Source organism: Peromyscus leucopus, chromosome 19 (genome assembly GCF_004664715.2).
Source record: "Peromyscus leucopus breed LL Stock chromosome 19, UCI_PerLeu_2.1, whole genome shotgun sequence".
Classification (NCBI taxonomy): Eukaryota; Metazoa; Chordata; class Mammalia; order Rodentia; family Cricetidae; genus Peromyscus; species Peromyscus leucopus.
In genome coordinates, this window is record NC_051079.1 from 20,703,224 (window position 1) to 20,721,911 (window position 18,688).

At 39.1% G+C, this 18,688-nt stretch overlaps 1 protein-coding gene across 2 annotated transcripts in view; it reads right to left on the reverse strand.

The window, feature by feature from the left end:
- Rit2 (Ras like without CAAX 2) overlaps positions 1 to 18,688 on the reverse strand; it is a 325,821-nt gene that overhangs the window by 162,951 nt on the left and 144,182 nt on the right. For both annotated transcript variants that reach the window (XM_028867099.2, XM_028867098.2), the window contains exon 4: positions 14,769 to 14,960. In XM_028867099.2, coding sequence (XP_028722932.1) covers positions 14,769 to 14,960 — 192 coding nt within the window. The remainder of the gene's footprint in view (positions 1 to 14,768; positions 14,961 to 18,688) is intronic.

An 18,688-nucleotide genomic window follows, 5' to 3' on the forward strand; every position in this document is an offset into this window, starting at 1 on the left:
CGCGCGCGCGCGCACACACACACACACACACACACACATACATGCATACACACATGCAGGCATGAAATACACACACAGAAAGATATAAATAATATAAACATTAAAATGATATATAACAATCTCCTATTAATATGCAAAGGACACATAGCTGAATAGATATACCAGTCTGTTATATAAATAAAGAATTCACAGGAAGGGACATCAAAGTTGCCTCACCTAGTTGTTAGTTAGGAGAATGAGAAGCAAAATAAAAGCAAAAAAATCATAATAATCAGTCTAGAAAATGATCCAAATTTAATAATTCAGATACAGAAAGATAAATTTTGTGTCTTAGAGGGTTTGTGAACTGGTAACAATTATTATGGAAAACCACTTTTCATACTCTATAAAACTGAAAATCTACATGTCTCCAACGTATTTCACGTGCCCTCCAGCTCTGTCTGGTGCAGAGTTTGAGAAGACAAAAGCAGAAATGACAGCATTTCTGATCATGTGAAGCACTGTAGGAAACACAGTATACTGGGGCAATAGGGTAAATTACCATACAAGTTATGCAGAATAGCAGTCATTAAGATTGAGGAGCTGAACTTATATATGATATAACTATCAAAGTCAACATTCTGTCAAAGTATATACAAATATATATACAAAGTATATACAAAATATAAACAACTTGCCTTTGAAACTGTATACATCAATCTATGTGTATATATTTCATATGGTATATTTAAGTTAATTTATAGTTCAGTGAAAGAGTCCATATTCTCAATATAGAAATTAGTAAGTGGAGAAAAACATGTATTTGTATAATACATTATTTGTGTTATAAATTACTGAGAATCAAATGTTGATGCAAACCATGGTGAAACAAAACTTCCACCCAACACAGACTGGCTTCAGCAAAACTGGAAATAAAGGCTGATGAGCGAAAGAGAACCTGTGTTAATAAGTTATATTTTCCCTTTTATGAGATACAGGTGATGTAATTTTAAATATAAATAGCTACTGATTCATGTCTTCCTCTTAGAGTGTTTCATTTTAAACTTCTAGAAATTTAATTCCCAATATTGAATGCTATGCTTCAATAAACAGGAGGACTGTGGTGGTCAAATAAGAATAGACTATGGAGACTTTTGAAGTTGCATTAAATACATTTTTGTGTTATAGTGTAGCTGCAAGCCCATGGGGGCCAGGGAGTGGAATGTGGTGGTTTGGGTAAGAATGGCCTCCATAGGCTCATATATTTGAATGCTTAGTCATCGGGAAGTGGCACTACTTGAAAGGGATTAAGAGGCATGGCCTTGTTGGAGTAGGTGTCCCCTTGTTGGAGGAAGTGACCCTGGGGGTCAACTTTGGGGTTTTAAAAGCTCAGGTCAAGCTCAGTGTCTCTCTTCTTGCTGCCTGCAGATCCATATATAGAACTCTTAGCTACTTCCCCCCCCCCCCCCCGCACAATGTCTACCTGCATTCTGCCATGATCCCTATCACAAAGACAATGAACTAAACCTCTGAAACCATAAGGCAGCCCCAATTTATATTATAATTTTTATATTATAAGAGTTCCTATGGCCATGGTGTCTCTTCATAGTAATAGAACACTGACCAGCGCAGAAGTTTGTGCTGTGATAAGACTGGCCATGCTGCTTGCTGGCAGAATGTGGATTTTGGGACTTTGGATTAGGAAAGCAGTTGAAAGCTTTAGGTGGGACTTAATGAGCCATACTGGTAGGGGCAAGAAACACAGTGCTGAGGGCAATTTAACTGTGAGGGCCCAGATCAAGAAGTTTTAGAGCAGAAGAATATTAGTAAGTGGCCTAGAGATCATTCTTGTGATATTTTGGAACAAAATGTGGCTGCTTGCTGTTCTTGTCAAAAAAAATCTGTCCAAGCCTAAATTGAAGAGTTTTGGATTAACAGTATTGGCAGAAATGGCAGAAGAGATTTCAAGACAACCTAGTACTGACTGTATCCTGTGGTTATTAATGATCACTCTTATGCAGATCTACAAGGAAAATTAGCAAGCTGAGAAAGAAAATACACAAAACATACAGTTTGAGGAGAAAAAGGACCCCAAGAAATGTAATGGAGCTAAGTCCAGTGCTCAAAGAGACTATATATATATATATATATATATATATATATATATATATATATATATGGAAAAGCCTGACCCAAAATGAAATAGAGGGAGTAGTAACATCAGGGCAGGACTCCACACAGCTAAACTTCCAACTTGTGAAAAGAAATTAAAGAAAAGTTTAAGCAGTGAAGAAAAGCATCAAAAACAGAAAGCTGGTGCAGATTAAATACCAGGACTAAATTCCAGCCTCAGAAAACAGCAGAACTTGGCAGCTTTGGCCACATGATTCTGGCTTTAGAGTCAAGAATATAGGAAAAGAGTTGAGGAATCTCCATTCATAGCTAAGGAAAGCCAATGAGGCCATGTGCGAGTCATTGGAGTCCTTGCATGGAGGACCAGAGAGGCCATTGAGTGAAGATGTGAGGGTGGAGCCTGGATTTTGTTGAAGACCCTAAGATGTTGAAGATGCCAAAGTCACAAGACATCTGTCAAGGAAAGGTGCTAACAAGGTATGGGACCAACGTTAGAAAGAGAAGTGTGTTGCAGTCAACAAAGCTGAAAGGAGGTGGAGATCTGAAGAGCCCTTTGTTACTAGACAGGGAAATGCAGAGATTTGAGTCTGCCCAGCTGTTTTTTGGCCTCGCTTTATTCCAGTGGTCCATCACCCTGCTTCCTTTCCTCCCTTTTGGAATGGTAATGCATATTCTATGCCATTGTATGTTGGAAGTATGTGTTTTTATTTTCATTTTATAGGGATTACAGTTAAGAGATTGCCTTGAGTGTCAGAAGAGACTTTGAGCTTTGGACTTTTAAATAGTATTGAGACTTTGATAGACTATGGGGATTTTTGAAGTGGGACTAAATCCATTTTTGCATTATGATGGCTACAAGTCTATGGGGAGAGTGGAAAGTAGTAGTTTGAATAAGAATGGTCCCCATAGGCTCACATATTTGAAGCATATATTAGCTTAGTCATCATATATTTGATGACCAGGAAGTCATCAGAGAGTGGCACAGCTTGGGAAGGGTCAGGAGTTGTGACCTTGTTGGAGTAGCTGTGGTTTTCTTGGAGGAAGTATGTCACTAGGTGGGCTTTGAAGTTTCGAAAGTCCAAGCCAGTCCGAGTATCTCTCTCGCACTGCTGCCTGTGGATCCAGATGTAGAACTCTCAGCTACTTCTCCCGTACTGTGTCTGCCTGCATGGTGCCATGCTCCCCACTGTGGGGGACAATGGACTAAACCTCTAAAACTGTAAGCAAGCCTCAATTAAATTATATTCTTTATAGGAGTTGCAGTAGTCATGTTACCTCTTCATAGCAATAGAGCACTAAGACTGGGAGCACGTCAGGGTACCCAACTAGGGTGAACTGAGTTTTTATTTCCTCAAACTAAAACCAAATCCATCTCTCATAATGTCTCATTTCCATATATGCAGAGACAGTGCCCTGTGTGCAGCAAATGAGAATTATAAAAATATTAAAGTTAAATGACTTCAATACTATAATTTATCTGGCTTTTAATAGAAAGGAGGAGAAAGGATTGTAGGAGCCACATGAGTCAACACACACACACACACACACACACAAAAAAAAAAAAAAAAACTCAGAATCAACTATCCTGGGCTCATAGGGGCTCACAGAGACCAAACTAACAACCAGGGAGCCTACATGGGACTGACCTAGGCACTCTGCATATATGTTACAGTTGTATAGCTTGGTCCTCCTGTGGGACTCCTAACAGTGGGAACAGGGGCTGTCTTCAACTCTTTTACTGGCTTTGGGACCCTACTCCTCATTAGGTCACCTTGCCCAGCTGTAACACATGGGGAGGCACTTAGACTTACTATAATTTGATATACCATGTTTTGTTGATATTCTTGAGAGACCTGCGCTTTCTTAAACAGAAAAGGAGGAGGAGTGGGTTGTGGGGGGTAGGAACAGAGGTAGGTCAAGGAGAGGAACTGGAAGGAGAGGTGGGAGGCAAGACAGTAGCCAGGATGAAATATCAGCCTCACCGATTACAAAAAGTCTTTTCATTCTAATTAAAACAAACCAGAGATAAAAGAGAAGATAAATCTTAAGCAGTGGCATGGAATAAGTAAGACTATCCAATAAAGCTGATTCAGTTGCTGATGTCTGAAAGAGTGCTTCCAAGAACCTCTGAGATGCTTCCTCTAAGGACAACCATGATTATGTAATAGTCACCATAACTTCACAACATCTTCCAAGACTACACAACATCCCCCATGACTACACAACATCCTCCATGACTACACAACAGCCTCCATGAATACATAACATTCTCCATGGCTGCACAATATCCTCTATGAATGAACAACATCCTCCATGACTACACAACATCCTCCATGACTACACAACATCCTCCATTACTGTACAACATCTTCCATGAATGAACAACATCCTCCATGAGTAGACAGCATCCTCCATGGCTGCACAAGATCCTCCATGACTGCACAAACTACTCCATGAATAGACAGCATCTTTCATGACTGCATAACATCCTCTAAAACTGCACAAAATCCTCCATGACTGAACAACATCCTCCATGAATGGACAATATCCTCCAAGACTACAAAATCCTCCATGAACATACAATATCTTCCATGACTGCACAACATCCTGTATGATGGCACACATCCCCATGACACCACATCCTCCTTCATGAATGCACAACATCCTGTATGATGGCACACATCCCCTTGACACCACATCCTCCTCCATGACTGCACAAAGTCCTTCATAACTGCACAACATCCTCCATGATGGCACAACTTCCTCCATGACACCACAACATCCTCCTTTCAGCTGCATTTCTGAAGGACTGGGAAAAGAAGACTCAATCACTAACTGCTAAGTATGCAAAACTGCATTTTAAACTTGGTTTGCCTGCCCCAGATTCTGTTTGATTGTTGTGAGAATAGTCTGATTTTCTCTACTAAGAGAATTGCTAATAAAAATAATTCATCTTTTCTAAATATTTCTGGCTTCCCTACCCAAACTAAGAAGAGTTTTGGGGGAGGCAAACTTGTTTCCTATTGTGGCTCTTGCACTCACCACAACCCATCATTCCCTGAGTCAGGCATCTCAAAGTCTCTCTCTCTCTCTCTCTCTCTCTCTCTCTCTCTCTCTCTCTCTCTCTCTCTCTCTCTCTCTCTCTCTCCCAGAACCAGGATCAACACCAATTGGCTTATAACGCACCAATGTCCCATTTTGGCTTCCTTACTATTGGAATTACAGGCATGTGTCTCCATGCCTTGCTCCCATTCATTTGCATTTGTCTTTTCTTAGGGTGAAGATGTTCAATGGGGTCATAATCCCAAATGTTTTTGCCTCTTTTTCCTCATCCAATTTGTTTTTTTAAGACATGAAGAAAAAGGAAATAGTATCTGGTCCTTTAATTTAAATGTCTTTCTTCATAAAGGATTTTCCCTGATTTTATGTAAGACAACTCCTCTCTTAATGAGTTATGTGAGCCACCTGTGTAGTCACATGCAAAAACAGAAGGACATAGTGTGAAATGTGCCCAAGGAAAGGTCCTAGGTAGAGAGCATAACAATTCCTTAAGCCAAGGTTAGGAGGAGGGCTTAATATGATGACATTGCGTTCAAAGGTATAGGAAACAATGGCACAACTGGACACATAGAGGAGCCATGTTTACATAAAACTCTGGAGCTGAGATGCTGGAGGGGTCAGAGGAAGGATGAACTTTAACATTATTGGGCATTGAGGAAAAAATAAAAATAACTTGAGCAGAAACCCACCAAGCAGACTGGGAAGTATCTACTGCAACCATGACCTCACCTTTCTGTGACCAGCTTTAACGGTCCTCCATTCTGATCTCCAAGAAAGTCAGCACTGCCTCTCTGTCCCTTCTAAAGGGCTGTGCATAGATTCCTGACTCTCAACCAGAGCAACAGGCTTCAGGGGCCATGTTCTAGCACTCCAAACACACAAATCTTTGTAAAACATCCTTGGATTTCAATTAGGCTCATCCACCGTTAAATTTATGTTTAAGTTGAAAGAGCTGGCTATATGTATGAGACATGTAAGATTTAACCAGGTTATCGGAGTAAGCTGGCCAAAGAATAATTCTACAGGTGATATGAACTTAGAAACAAAATAACAGAGTGGGGGCTCCAACTAGAGACAGGGGAGGAAGGTCAACACTGAAAGAGAATGGGAGGTGGGGGCCAAAGAACAGCAGGGTTGATAAAAACTCAGTGAGCCGTATTGTCTTATATTTAAAGTTATACATGATATAGGTGTATATATGCATGTGTGTGTAGATATATACACATATATATAATATGAAAGGAAGTTCAGCCACTTGGGGTGACAAGGTTCCCCACAAAAACAACAGACTAATAAAAATCCTAGTAACAGGCGAAGCTCTTTTAGAACGGTTGGTCAGAGTAATCCAAGTGACTCCAAAAATACGGGTAATAAATGGAGCCCTTGGTTACCTCTCAGGAGTTGAGGGTGTGTCCTCAATTTCTGAAGACATCACACTCCTTCATTTTTTTTCTATTTTCTCATTTTGTTTATTCTTCTCTCATATATTACATCCCAACCACAGTTTCCACTCCCTCCCTTCCCCCACCACTCACCTCTTCTCTTCCCCAGATCCATGCCCTCTCCAACTCCCTCCAGAAAAGAGCAGGCCTCCCAAGGCAAGGCCTCAAGTGGAGGGATTGGGACACCAACCCAGCCAAAAAACCTTTGACCTACCGCTTGTCCTGCCTACAGAGTGTTCTGGGACCAGAACCTAGAAGATACCACACTCTCAGGACAAAGGACGCAGGTGACCTGATCTGAATTTGATCTGAAAGCATCTCTCTTGTGGTCTAGCTTCCATGGTTCTAGAAAATATTAGGCCAGCTGACAAGTGAGGAAAGCAATTCAACAGGCCTACCCAACTGCTACACCCATGAACCATGGCAATTACCAGCACGGCAAACTATGCGTAAGGATGCAAAATGTGGCAACCAGCAGCTGTCCAGCTAGACTTGAGAGGCACTCAACAGGAGGGAAAGTATGCCTGGTACTGGAAAAAGCCAGTGATGTGAGGCCATAAACTTTAGAAAAGAATCCACTACTACCACTGCTCTGCTATGAACAGAGTAATCCCTCTCTATGTTCACCCTTGTACACCCAGATTCCAAAAGTGATTGTTATTTACTGACTAGCTGTTAATCATTAGATAAATAAATTAAATTAAAATGGGAAAACAGGGGAGGGGTGGGAAGGGGAGGGTTGTTAACTAGGGAAGAGAAGGGGGTCTAATTCAGAGAGAGAAAGGAGAAAAAATAAACAACACTAAAGTTGTTTAGAAAAGCATATTATTTTATAAGCTAACCTAAAATCGCATATGTAATTGTGTGTGTGTGTGTGTGTGTGTGTGTGTGTGTGTGTGTGTCTTAAATGGAGTTATGCTACATGGGGTGATAATGATCCTCTCATAAGCCATAGACAAATTTAACAAAAACTCCAGTACCATGCATGGGAAACCTCACTTCAAGCTGTTGGTTGGGGTATGGGTTCAAGATACTAAAAAAGACTAGAGGTTATTGGTATTGCTCTTGACAGCTTCCCAGGACTTGAAGATAAGACCCTGTTTCAGAAGATACCACATGCTTTGGACACAGGACTTGGAGGAATCTAGCTGGAACTGACCTGGAAGCCTCCTTTCTGAGGATTACCTCTCATAGAAGCTGGAGGAATTACACAAGGCTGACAAAGGAGAAACAGTGGTGTCCAACCTAGCTGAAATCCAACAATAACTGGCTTGCAAGATAGTCTCAATGGCACAATATTGGCAGTTTTGTCTTGGCAGCAACCAACAGCAATTTGATTGGATATAGGGCCCACTCAATGGGAGGGAATTCATGCCTGTATTGTAAACCTAGGCAACCACCCATGACTGGGAAGGTCACCTATTCTAGAAGAGAATCTACTGCTTGGAATCTAAAACCAATATTATTTCTTACTAGATTCTAAATACTTATTCTTATACTCATAGACAGTGTAGCTCTCACTCCTCATCAAAGAAGCTTCCTTTTATAGCAGACAGAGACTGTTACAGAGACCCATAACAGGTCAAAAATGCAAAGAACAGCTGACTACAAGTGTCCAACCCCAACTGAGAAATCTAAAACACAACTTCTACAGCTAGAGCACAGAGAATATCCCTGGAAGAGGGGCTGAAAAGACTGTGAGAGCCAGAAGGTCAGAATGTCTACTGGGAGATAGGGTCATCTAAAGATGACAAAGAAATGGCACCAATGAATTTTCAAAACTATGGCAGTCTAAGAAAGACCCTAGTAATGATAACATCAGTTTTCATACCAAGGTTGGTGGGGGAAATCTCACAAAGTCCCAATCCTAAATGAAAAGCTACAGGCTACCGTGAGAAAGAGAATCAGTCTTCTCTGGTACAAGCCTCTTGAGAGCTTATCTAAACCCATGTAATGAGCCCTAAGAACACATGAATGTATGAGCAACACTAAATGAACTTTTGTGTACAGTGTGTGTGTGTGTGTGTGTGTGTGTATTTGTGAATTTGAGAGTGAGTGGTGGTTTACATGGGAGGATTTAGAGGAGAAAAATTGAGGGTTGGAAATTATATAAACAAGCACTCATGTATGAAATTCTCAAAAGATTAAAAATATAAATTAACTGGGTATGGTGGCACAAGCCTTAAATCCCAGCACTCATAAGGCAAAGAAAGACAAGAGGATCTCTGTGAGTCTGAGGCCAGCCTGGTCTACATAGTGAGTTTCAGGACAGCCAGAACTACACTGAAAGACCCTGTCTCAAAAAATATATATATAATTAATTAATTTAATAAAAGAAAATAAATATAATGTATACATATGACATATAAAAGTATGCATGCATACATTTATTTATTAATTTATTATATTGACAGAGAAAATGAAAAAACTGATTAGATTCAGATTCTAATTCTGAACTCTACAAGTTTGGACAAATTATGTAAAATTCCAAGCTTTATTTTACTTCTATATCAATTGGAGTTAACATTCACATTTAATAAATTAAATTATAGGAAGAAAATGAAAGCAAAATAAAAATGTATAACTAGAGATAAATAAAACTATTAGTTAAATTTAATTGTTTATCATGACAGTAGAAATGAATTGCTAAACCTTTCATTTGCATTTAGAAAATAAATGCTCATTAGTTGAAAATCTGCTGACTCTCATATCATACACTCTGGTAGATATCTGCATGTTTGTTTTATCTTTGATGAAATGTGTCTCCAAGGCAAGAACTGCCCGTGCAATTATTCAGAGCATGCTTGACACATGTTTATGACATATGCTTATCTCCCAACTCCCAACAAATCACTGGCTACTGCTTATGTACAGCTCTAAAACCAAGATTTATTCCTTCTTCCTAACATTTATTTTCTTTCTGCTCTTCTTAAAATAGCCCTCACCCTGAATCAGATTGTTTCTCCCTGACCAGGATATTTGTATTTTGGGGGCTTTTCCCAAAATATGCTGCTCATCTTTGTCATCAACTACTGTCCACACTGGCAGTGAGATAATGTGGTGGTCTACTTACTTACTTTGCATCGATCCTAAGGAGAAAGGTTTTTAAGAGGACTGGGTTTCTTATTTTCTTACAGTATTTTCAAGCTATTGATATGCTCCTATGATAAGTATTTTCAAGCTATTGATATGCTCCTATGATAAGTAGGTATTTGCTATAACTCTACATAGATATTATTTTCTCAGCAAAGCCATCCCCAATGCCCAGAGATATAATTACCCACCTCTAACTAAGATCAATACTTCTGGTACTAGATATCTCATTAAAAAATACAGAAATGCTTCCATGATCCCCAGGCACCACTGAGCTGCCCAGCTTTGGAGAGCAGTAGCTCCTGGTTTCAAGTTTATTTCTTATAACTGAAGGGTTTGCCTTGTTCTGTCTTCAGGATAAGACAGCTTGCAGTCTGTGACTGATGGAAAACTTTATCCCCCAAATCTCTGGAAGTCATTCCAATTCATAAGCCTTCTTTATGGAATTGGTTAGGTTTTCCCACAAACAGAAATGATCCTTTCTCTCCCGTGTGATGTCAGAGGACTTGACCAGGAGGAACAAGGGGAGATCACAGAGGCTCAAGGACCTAGTGCTGCTGTCCGAGAGTCAGGAAGTCACAGAACAGTCTGGACACAGAGTCGGGCAGAACTTGGTGCTACCTCGTGCCCTGCGCCAGGTCAAACTGGGGTCAAGCCCTAACATCGCACATAGAAAAGTCACTGCAATGGATTCTGGAAAAGATTGTCCAGCTGTATGAAACAGTCTTTCATAACACAGGACCCTTGTCTTTTTCTTATTTTCCCTCACGCTTTCTCCTTGCTTTGGCTAACTGTCTTTTCCGGGGGCTGAAGATCTCCATTCACACTCAAAGAATTAGTTTTCTGATCCTCCCTATGACTACTTGGCAATAAAAAGCTGGGGTGTTTGTTTATTGTTTGTTTGTTTTTGTTTCGTGTTCTGTTATCTGAGAGGCATCCTACGATCCTTAATCTAGGAAAAACCAAAAGCAAAACAAAGAATGCATTCATGATGCACTGGTGCTTGACAGGCCCACAGTACAGCAGTGAAACGTTAAATCATAAAATGCTAAGTTTTACCTCTTATCTTTAACTGGCTGCATGAAATTCTGCAAATTCCTGAATGTCTAGAAGCTTGAGCTGACGCCTAGATAAATAGACATCACATCATTTGGGAGCCAATTTCATGATTGTGGTAAGAATTAAATATAATTAATGAAGTCCCATACTTGACTAATTCATCAATGCCATCATCAGCACCAGAATAAATATTCCTGGATAAAATATTAGCTCTTACCAAGAACTCTTTCATTTTAACTCAAGCAGGGAAAAAACAACAAAATCTTGATGCTCCAATCATCATTACTTATTTCTTTATTCATCTTTTTTTTTTTTTTAGTTGAAAGGACATAAAGCTCATCCAAATGCCTTAGCAATATAAGCACCTACAATGTTAAAAGGGCAGCTTTAAATAGAAGAACTCTTCTGTTTTTAACCTATTTCAAAGAAGACTGAGAAAGAAGAGATGCCTTGTGAGACATTCATCCTTAGTTCCTTAGTATTATACAAGTCTAGCCTTAGATAGATAGATAGATAGATAGATAGATAGATAGATAGATAGATAGATAGATAGATAGATGATAGATAGATAGATGATAGATAGATAGATAGATAGATAGATAGATAGATAGATAGATACCTGTGTGTGTTTCAGATGTAAAATACAGGATAATTTTTCAAGTATACATGTAATATAGAGTACATAGTCCATTTTAATCTTAATTTTCTTGATAGCTACAATAGTTTTGTAAAGTCAAGTTCTGTCGATAGATTTATCTCTTTAATAGTCTCATTCTTCAAATACTTACATTTTAACAACATAGTGCTGAAAGATGAAAATAAAGTGTAAATTGAAATCGCATTGCAAAGAAAAACCCCATTCTGCAATTTCAGGAATGGTCATTTCTATCACAAACACCACAGCCAGAAGCCCAATTTCCACATCAGCACTTCATTATCAGAGACTTCATTACTGGACACTTGGTGCAGGAACACCTTTAAGAAGGTGGTAATTGTGTGTCCATGGTTTTTTACTCTCTGTGACTCTCGTGTGTGTTTGTTTTATCTAAAAGGAAGCCTGTGAAGTCCAGTGTGACTGTTCCCTCTCTTTAGTCATAGTGCTGGCTTCAGTGCTTTGTGGTTTGTGTAGCTGTGATTCACTTTAGTGAGGACTAGGAAGGAGCAGCCAACTTTCCAGGGTGTAGTGGGCTCTCATGAACCTGCCTCAGGGATCGTTTTGAGTCTTTGAGCCAAGAGTCTTCTTTGATCCTAGAAAAATCAGTGCCTAGAAAGCATGGGGAAGCCAATGTCACCTGTATTTGGAATCACAAAATCACTCTACAAGGTGTGGACTGAAACTGTTTCCTAATATTCTCATTTTCCTAGTTTTCTTAGCGTCACTTACAGCTCCCCTGAGTAGCCCAGTCTGTGTTGTTTGTTCTCCAGGAACTCTCAGTGCAACGAAGGAGGCACAGTAACCACTGATGTACAGGTGCTGCCTCCTAGTAACCACTAATGATGTACGAGTATGAGCGTCCCCTCATGCTTCTTCCTAGAAGCCCTAAAAAAGTGTATTCGTTAAGTTTCTGTTGCTGTGTCAAATATCAAAAGCGACTTGGGAAAGAAAAGGCTTATTTGGCTTCCAGGTTCCAGTATACCATTGAGGGAAGCTAGGAAGTGAACTCAAGGCAGGAGCCTGGAGGCAGAAACTAATGCAAAGATCATGGAAGGAGGCTTCTTACTGGCCTGCTCCCCATGGCTTGCTCAGACTTATTCCTTACATACTCCAGGACCACCATCCTAGGGGTGACACTGCCCACAGTGGGTTGTTTCCTCCCACATCAATCACTTATCAAGAGAATGCCCTCACAGACTTGGCCTAGAGGCCAATCTAATAGAGCCATTTTCTCAACTGATGACTCTGGATTGTGTCAAGTGGACAAAAACTGACCAAGACAGAGATCAAAGCATCCCACTCTTCAGATGGGTGTATCTGGGAGGTTCAGACACTATGACCCTCTTCTTTCTTTTGCAAAGTAAGTGAGGATAGAGTGGTAATAAATTATTGAGATGAAAAATACCTCTTACAGAGGTGTAATCCTATCATAATAAACAATTTTGCAAAAGCAAAATAAAGTAGAAAAACAGTCACAGATCAGTTACACAGGAAACAAACCAGCATAACTTCTGCATTTGGTTTGAATAAAAATGGCTCCCCATAGGCTCATATATTTGAATGTTTGGTTCCCAATTAGTGGAACTGTTGGGGAAGGATGAGGAGATGTGGCCTTGCTGGAGGAGGACATGTGTCACTGTGCATGGGCTTTGAGGTTTCAAAAGCCCATGCCCCCCGCCACACACACACACACACACACACACACACACACACACACACACACACACACACGCACACACTGCTGCAACTTGCAGATCATGTGAGCTCTCGGCTAATGCTCCAGTTTCATGGTCCCCCCTGCCGCCATGCTCCCTGCCATGAAGATCATGAACACTCTGAAACTGCAAACGAGCCATAACTGAATGCTTTCTTTTAAAAGTTCATTGGTCATGGTGCCTCCTTCTACCAATAGAACAGCTAACTAAGGCAGCTTCCATAACAACAGTTAGCTAGCACCTTAAGATTAGAATCTGTAGTACAATATAAAAATAAAAAAAAAAGTCACCACGAAAAAAGCATTGCAGTAAATAGCTGCATTTTCATGTTAAGCAAAGCTTTTTAAACATTGGCTTTATATGAGCTCTTTCCATTTTAAGAAAACATTAAATGCATTAAACATGAAAATTCAAAGTCATAAGATACACAAATTGGGGGGGAAAAAAAACTCCGTTTGCTTTAGCCATTATTCCTACCTTAGCAAAAGGTCTTATTAGTAAGTTACAGTAGTAGCTGGTTTAAAAATTAATCACTAAATGGAATAACAGCAACTATTAAAAGCCAGTTCAAATTTAAAGTCAGTATAAATAAAGATGAAGCATCCCAAATTACAACTAAGCAACTCAATTTAGAGAATTAGATTTACAAAAATTTGATTTGCATTCAAGTTCCTTTCTACAACCTAAGCCACAGCAATGGAATCCTGTGGTGGTTTTCCTGGTCCCTGAACAGATAGCAGCTGGGTCACAGGTTCCATGCAGCCATCTCAGAGAGGGCACCGTTACAGCCTCCCCATCAGGTAATGCCTAAGAAGCAGTGTCTGGCCTGATGAGAATACACTGTAATGCATGACGGCAAATCTGGAAAACTTGTCATTCAAGATACATACAGTTTCTCCCTTCTGAAGTTTGCTTGAGGAATACATGAAACTATCTGAATATCGTGATGGTAGAGCAGCCATGGTTTAGAAATGACTGACTGTATATGAGAGCAATTTCTCATTCGATACACAAAGGGAAGACTTTTATCTATCTATGCATGAAAAATGACTCAAAAACTTAGTGACTTAAATCTTTATGTCTGTTATGAACTTCATAAGTCAAAAAACAAGTAATGTTCAACCAGGGGACATTTGCTGTACCAGGTGGATTGGCTGAGGTGTCTCATAGAACGACAGGAGAAGATGACTGCTAAGTAAACATGCAAGACGGCTTTTCCTACAAGCATGGTACCTTGGTGAGGACAGCTCTGACCCTGGTGCACATGACACATGGGTCTCATGTGAAGTTTGGAACTCAAATGTGAACATTCCAAGTGGCAAACACAGAAGCTGCAGGATTTTTAAATCTAAAACTCAAAAGCTCCACAGGGTCATTTCTTTGATACACTCTTGTTCAAAGCAAATATAACACCTGACAGATTCAAGAATACAGAGAATGGTGAGGATACTATGAAACAGCATATGGGATCGATGATTATAGAGGAAGGAAACACACTATAAAGGAAAATAATATATTTCTTGGGAGAAAAAAAAAAAAACATGTGGTTGATTAACTGAAACAGAATGCAGTCGTACTTGATTCCAGGTACCACCGGAGGCAGAGACAAGCTAATAGAAAATTTACACTCACCTGGCGGAACTGCTCCAGGTCAATTTTGTTACCCACCAGCACAAGGGGAATTTCATAGGTGTGACGGACCTGGAAAATAAGCTCCTTGAACTTGGCAGCCTCCTGGAATGACTGGCGGTCGGTAACAGAATAGCAGATGATGAAGCCTTCACCCCCACGCATGTACTGCTCCCGCATGGCCGTGAACTCTGCCTGGAGGAGAGAAGAGTGATAGGGAGGTCTGGGTTGGAGAGAGTTGACAGGAAAGGCAATGTATTCTTGTGAAATGTGAGTATTTCAAACTACTGAGAGTGTCGGTGTTTAATTATAGGTTAGATTTAAGAGCTCCTGGACAATTCTGGCAAATGAGAAGTCATAAACATGAGATTTGTTTTTATATTGTAATGCCCTCACTTGATAAACGAATCAATTTGTGTATTGTAAACATTATGTCTTTGAGGTTATGTTAGCTATGTCCTACTTTAATTTTTAAACATTTTCTTACAGCCTGTCTTTTTAAACTTTGTTTTTCCTAGAAACCATTGAAAACATGGATGATCAAAGGAATCCGGCTTCGCTTTTCAAATGAGAGCCCATTTGTGTGGGGAAATCTGGAGCAAGTCCTCTGAAGGATCTGGCAGAATGAACCACTTTTCTATACAAAAAAAATAAGAACACAGAGGCTAGAGATATGGCTGAGATGGAGAGCCTGCCTAGCGTGCAGAAGGTCCTGGGTTCAATCCCCAACAGAGAAAGGAAGGAAGGAGGGAGGCACAAAGGTGGGAAGGACATACTAATGTTAGAATTCTGATTGCCTCTGCCTGTCTGAGAAGCTGTTAACATGATAATACAGATGCTTTCGTATATTCCAATGTTCTTGGGTTTGTCTCAGAGAAGTTTATAAACAGGACCTGGCTGCCTGAAGACAGTTTCATTTCCACCCTCTGCTGACTCCTTCATCTTCGTCTTCACTTTCTGCCAAAGGCAGGCTGCGTTCCAGATGGTCCCCATGTCCCTGCTGTACCAGCCTTTCATGCTGCCTCCCATCTCTATTCCCATTCCCCAACATCTGAAAATCCCAACATTTAAACTGTAATCCACAGTTTCTTTAAGTCAGAAATACAAGATGTAATTATTTATTCTTAGTCTGAATGGACTGCTAAAAATCACAAGGAGTGATTTGGTAGATGCAATGGTTAACTTACAACCTGGGCTTGCCTATGAAACAAACCATACTCAACAGTAAGAATACATGAGAATATATTGTAATTTGAGCAATTGGTGCTATGAGTAACCAAAGAATGGGAATTAAAAGTAGACTTCAGAACTGGGAAAAGGGAACTCTTAACCCAACACAATATAAGAACAGTTAAAATGTATGCTTAGAGTACTTGCCCTAACAAATGCTAATTTAATTTAACATAACTTTCAAAGAAGGGAGATATTTCATTAGACCAAAAAAAAACTACAAAATATGAGAACATGCTTACAAGTGTAGGCACACTGATAGAACTAAAATGACCTTGAGTTAGTGATTGTCTTTAAAACATTTTCAATAAATATGGAGTCATTGCCAACAGTATCATGGGGCTAAACCAATAGCTTCAGAATTTTAAGAATCAGAGTACAGAGAGGACAGAAGGCATGTCTAGAAACAGACAGCTTATTACCATAGAAGCAATTAAAAATTTTTCACCACTGACAACATTAAATTTTATATACTTAATATATAACATATATATACATTTAACACTATACTTAACATATTTAACATTAAATAATTGTATTTCAACCCTAAATTTCATGCTGTAAATAAAATGCACTCACATGATACAACATAATTTCTATTTCACTTAGAGTCTTCACCTCTAAAACAGGAATGGACCATAAAATGTCTGTGGTCCCTTGTTCTTTTTTATTCTTTCTTTTATTGAAAATAAGTTTTTTTCATACAATAGATTCTGATGATGGTTCCCCCTCCCCAGATCCTTCTTACTTTCCTTCCCATCCACATCCACACCCTTATTTCTTCTTGTTAGAAAACAGTCATCTAAAAAAAAAATTAAATAAACTAACATACAACAAAAAATTGAAATAGATTAAAACAAACAATAAAAAAGAGCAAAAAAAAAAGCTCAAGCAGAATCATACACTTGCTAATAATCAAGCAGAAAACTACGCACCGAGATACTAAATCACATTTCCTAAACATAAAATCAATCTTTTCAAATAGAAATGATAAAGTTATCAAAGACACACAGTAGATCCTTAGGAAAATAAACATAAATTCATTATAGCAGTTAAATAAAATTTAAAGTCCTGATATTCCCTGCAGGTCACTGCATATTGAGAATCAAATATGCTGTGTATTCTTTTCCATGAAGTAATGTAGTTTCTTTGGTTCACGCATCAGTCTCTTGTAAAGATGTTTTTTAATTGTTTATATAGGGTTTCTACAAATGTGATGTGAGTGTAGGTGCCCAAGAGGCATCAGATCTCTCTGGAGCTGGAGTTACAGGTGGTTGTAAAGTCACCATTGTAGTAGCTGGGAACCTAACTCTGGTCTTCTGCAAAGTCAGTGAGTGCTTGTAACTGCAGGCCATCTCTCTTGTCCCACACATCACAGTCATGCTGCTTTACAAACTATACTATATTGCATATTCTTAAAGTCTCTCTCACTGAGATTTGGGTATGCCTGAGAAGTAGACTTGCTCAAAGAAAACATGCCTCTGTTTTTGAGAAATTGTGATGGTTTCACTGATGAAGATATTGTATCAATAATGCTATTGTATATAAAAGTGGCTGCTTCTTTTCATCCTCTCCAATGCTACTTTGAACTAATTTGTTTACTTTGGGATAAAAAGAAACATGTTCCTTTGATCTGCTCATTATTTTTGAGTCATGTTGATGATCTCCTATGTTGGTTATTCATTCATGTATTTGCTCTACTTATGAATTTAATTAATTGAATGAAGGAGTTTGTGAGGTTTTTTTCTTTTAATGTGTTTGTTGTTTTCCCAACTGAGAATTACTTTAATTTGTACTAGACGTGTGACTTTCTATGATATTTTCTATATGTAATACAAAGCAATACATTTGATTACATCAGCAATAACTATACATAAAAATCTAGAAAATCTGACAAAGGAAGACAGGCATAGTATATAAAAGAAAAATTCACAGGGAGCAATATTTAGAGAATGAATGAAAGTCCAGCATATCTTCATAATGAGATTAAAAGTCATATATAAGCTATATTAAAATGGAGAGATAGTGGAGCACACCTACAATTACAGTATTCAGATACAGAATCAAAATGGTTATAATCTCAAGCCAGTCTGAGCTACGTAGTGGGACTCTATCAAAATTAAAACAACAACAAAAATATACCAGTCCTTGTACCTGACTGTGTTCATGTTCAGTGTTTGCCTCTGTAACCTGAAGGCATAATAAGGGACTTACAATGACATGTCTTTCAGGCCTGCAACTCACTTAGATTGTTATCTTTCAACACATAATATTTCAGCCCCTTGATTTCCTCATTTGTGAAAGAGGGGTTAGAATGAACTTAGCCTTCCCCATATGGATGAAGAAAGAATCAAATGAGAGAACAAATGTAAAAATGCTTTGATGGATTTTTTAAACACAATACAGCTCAAGCCTACTGTTATCTTCATTACAGACTTGACACAACAGAAATCCTCACCAGGAGAGTAAGCACAAAACCCCTGAGAGCTGCACTAAGTGTGACTGTGGAAAGTTTGCAAACACAGTCATCAGAAAATCCACAAGATTCAAGTCAGAGATCTTTCACCAATGAAGCAGACACAATGAAACGCACACAGTGATGGGGTGACTCCAAATAGCCGCCTTTCTCTTTGTCACTCTCACAGAATCTGGGCACATGATTCTCTTGAACATACTCTGGGGGCTGATGGAAC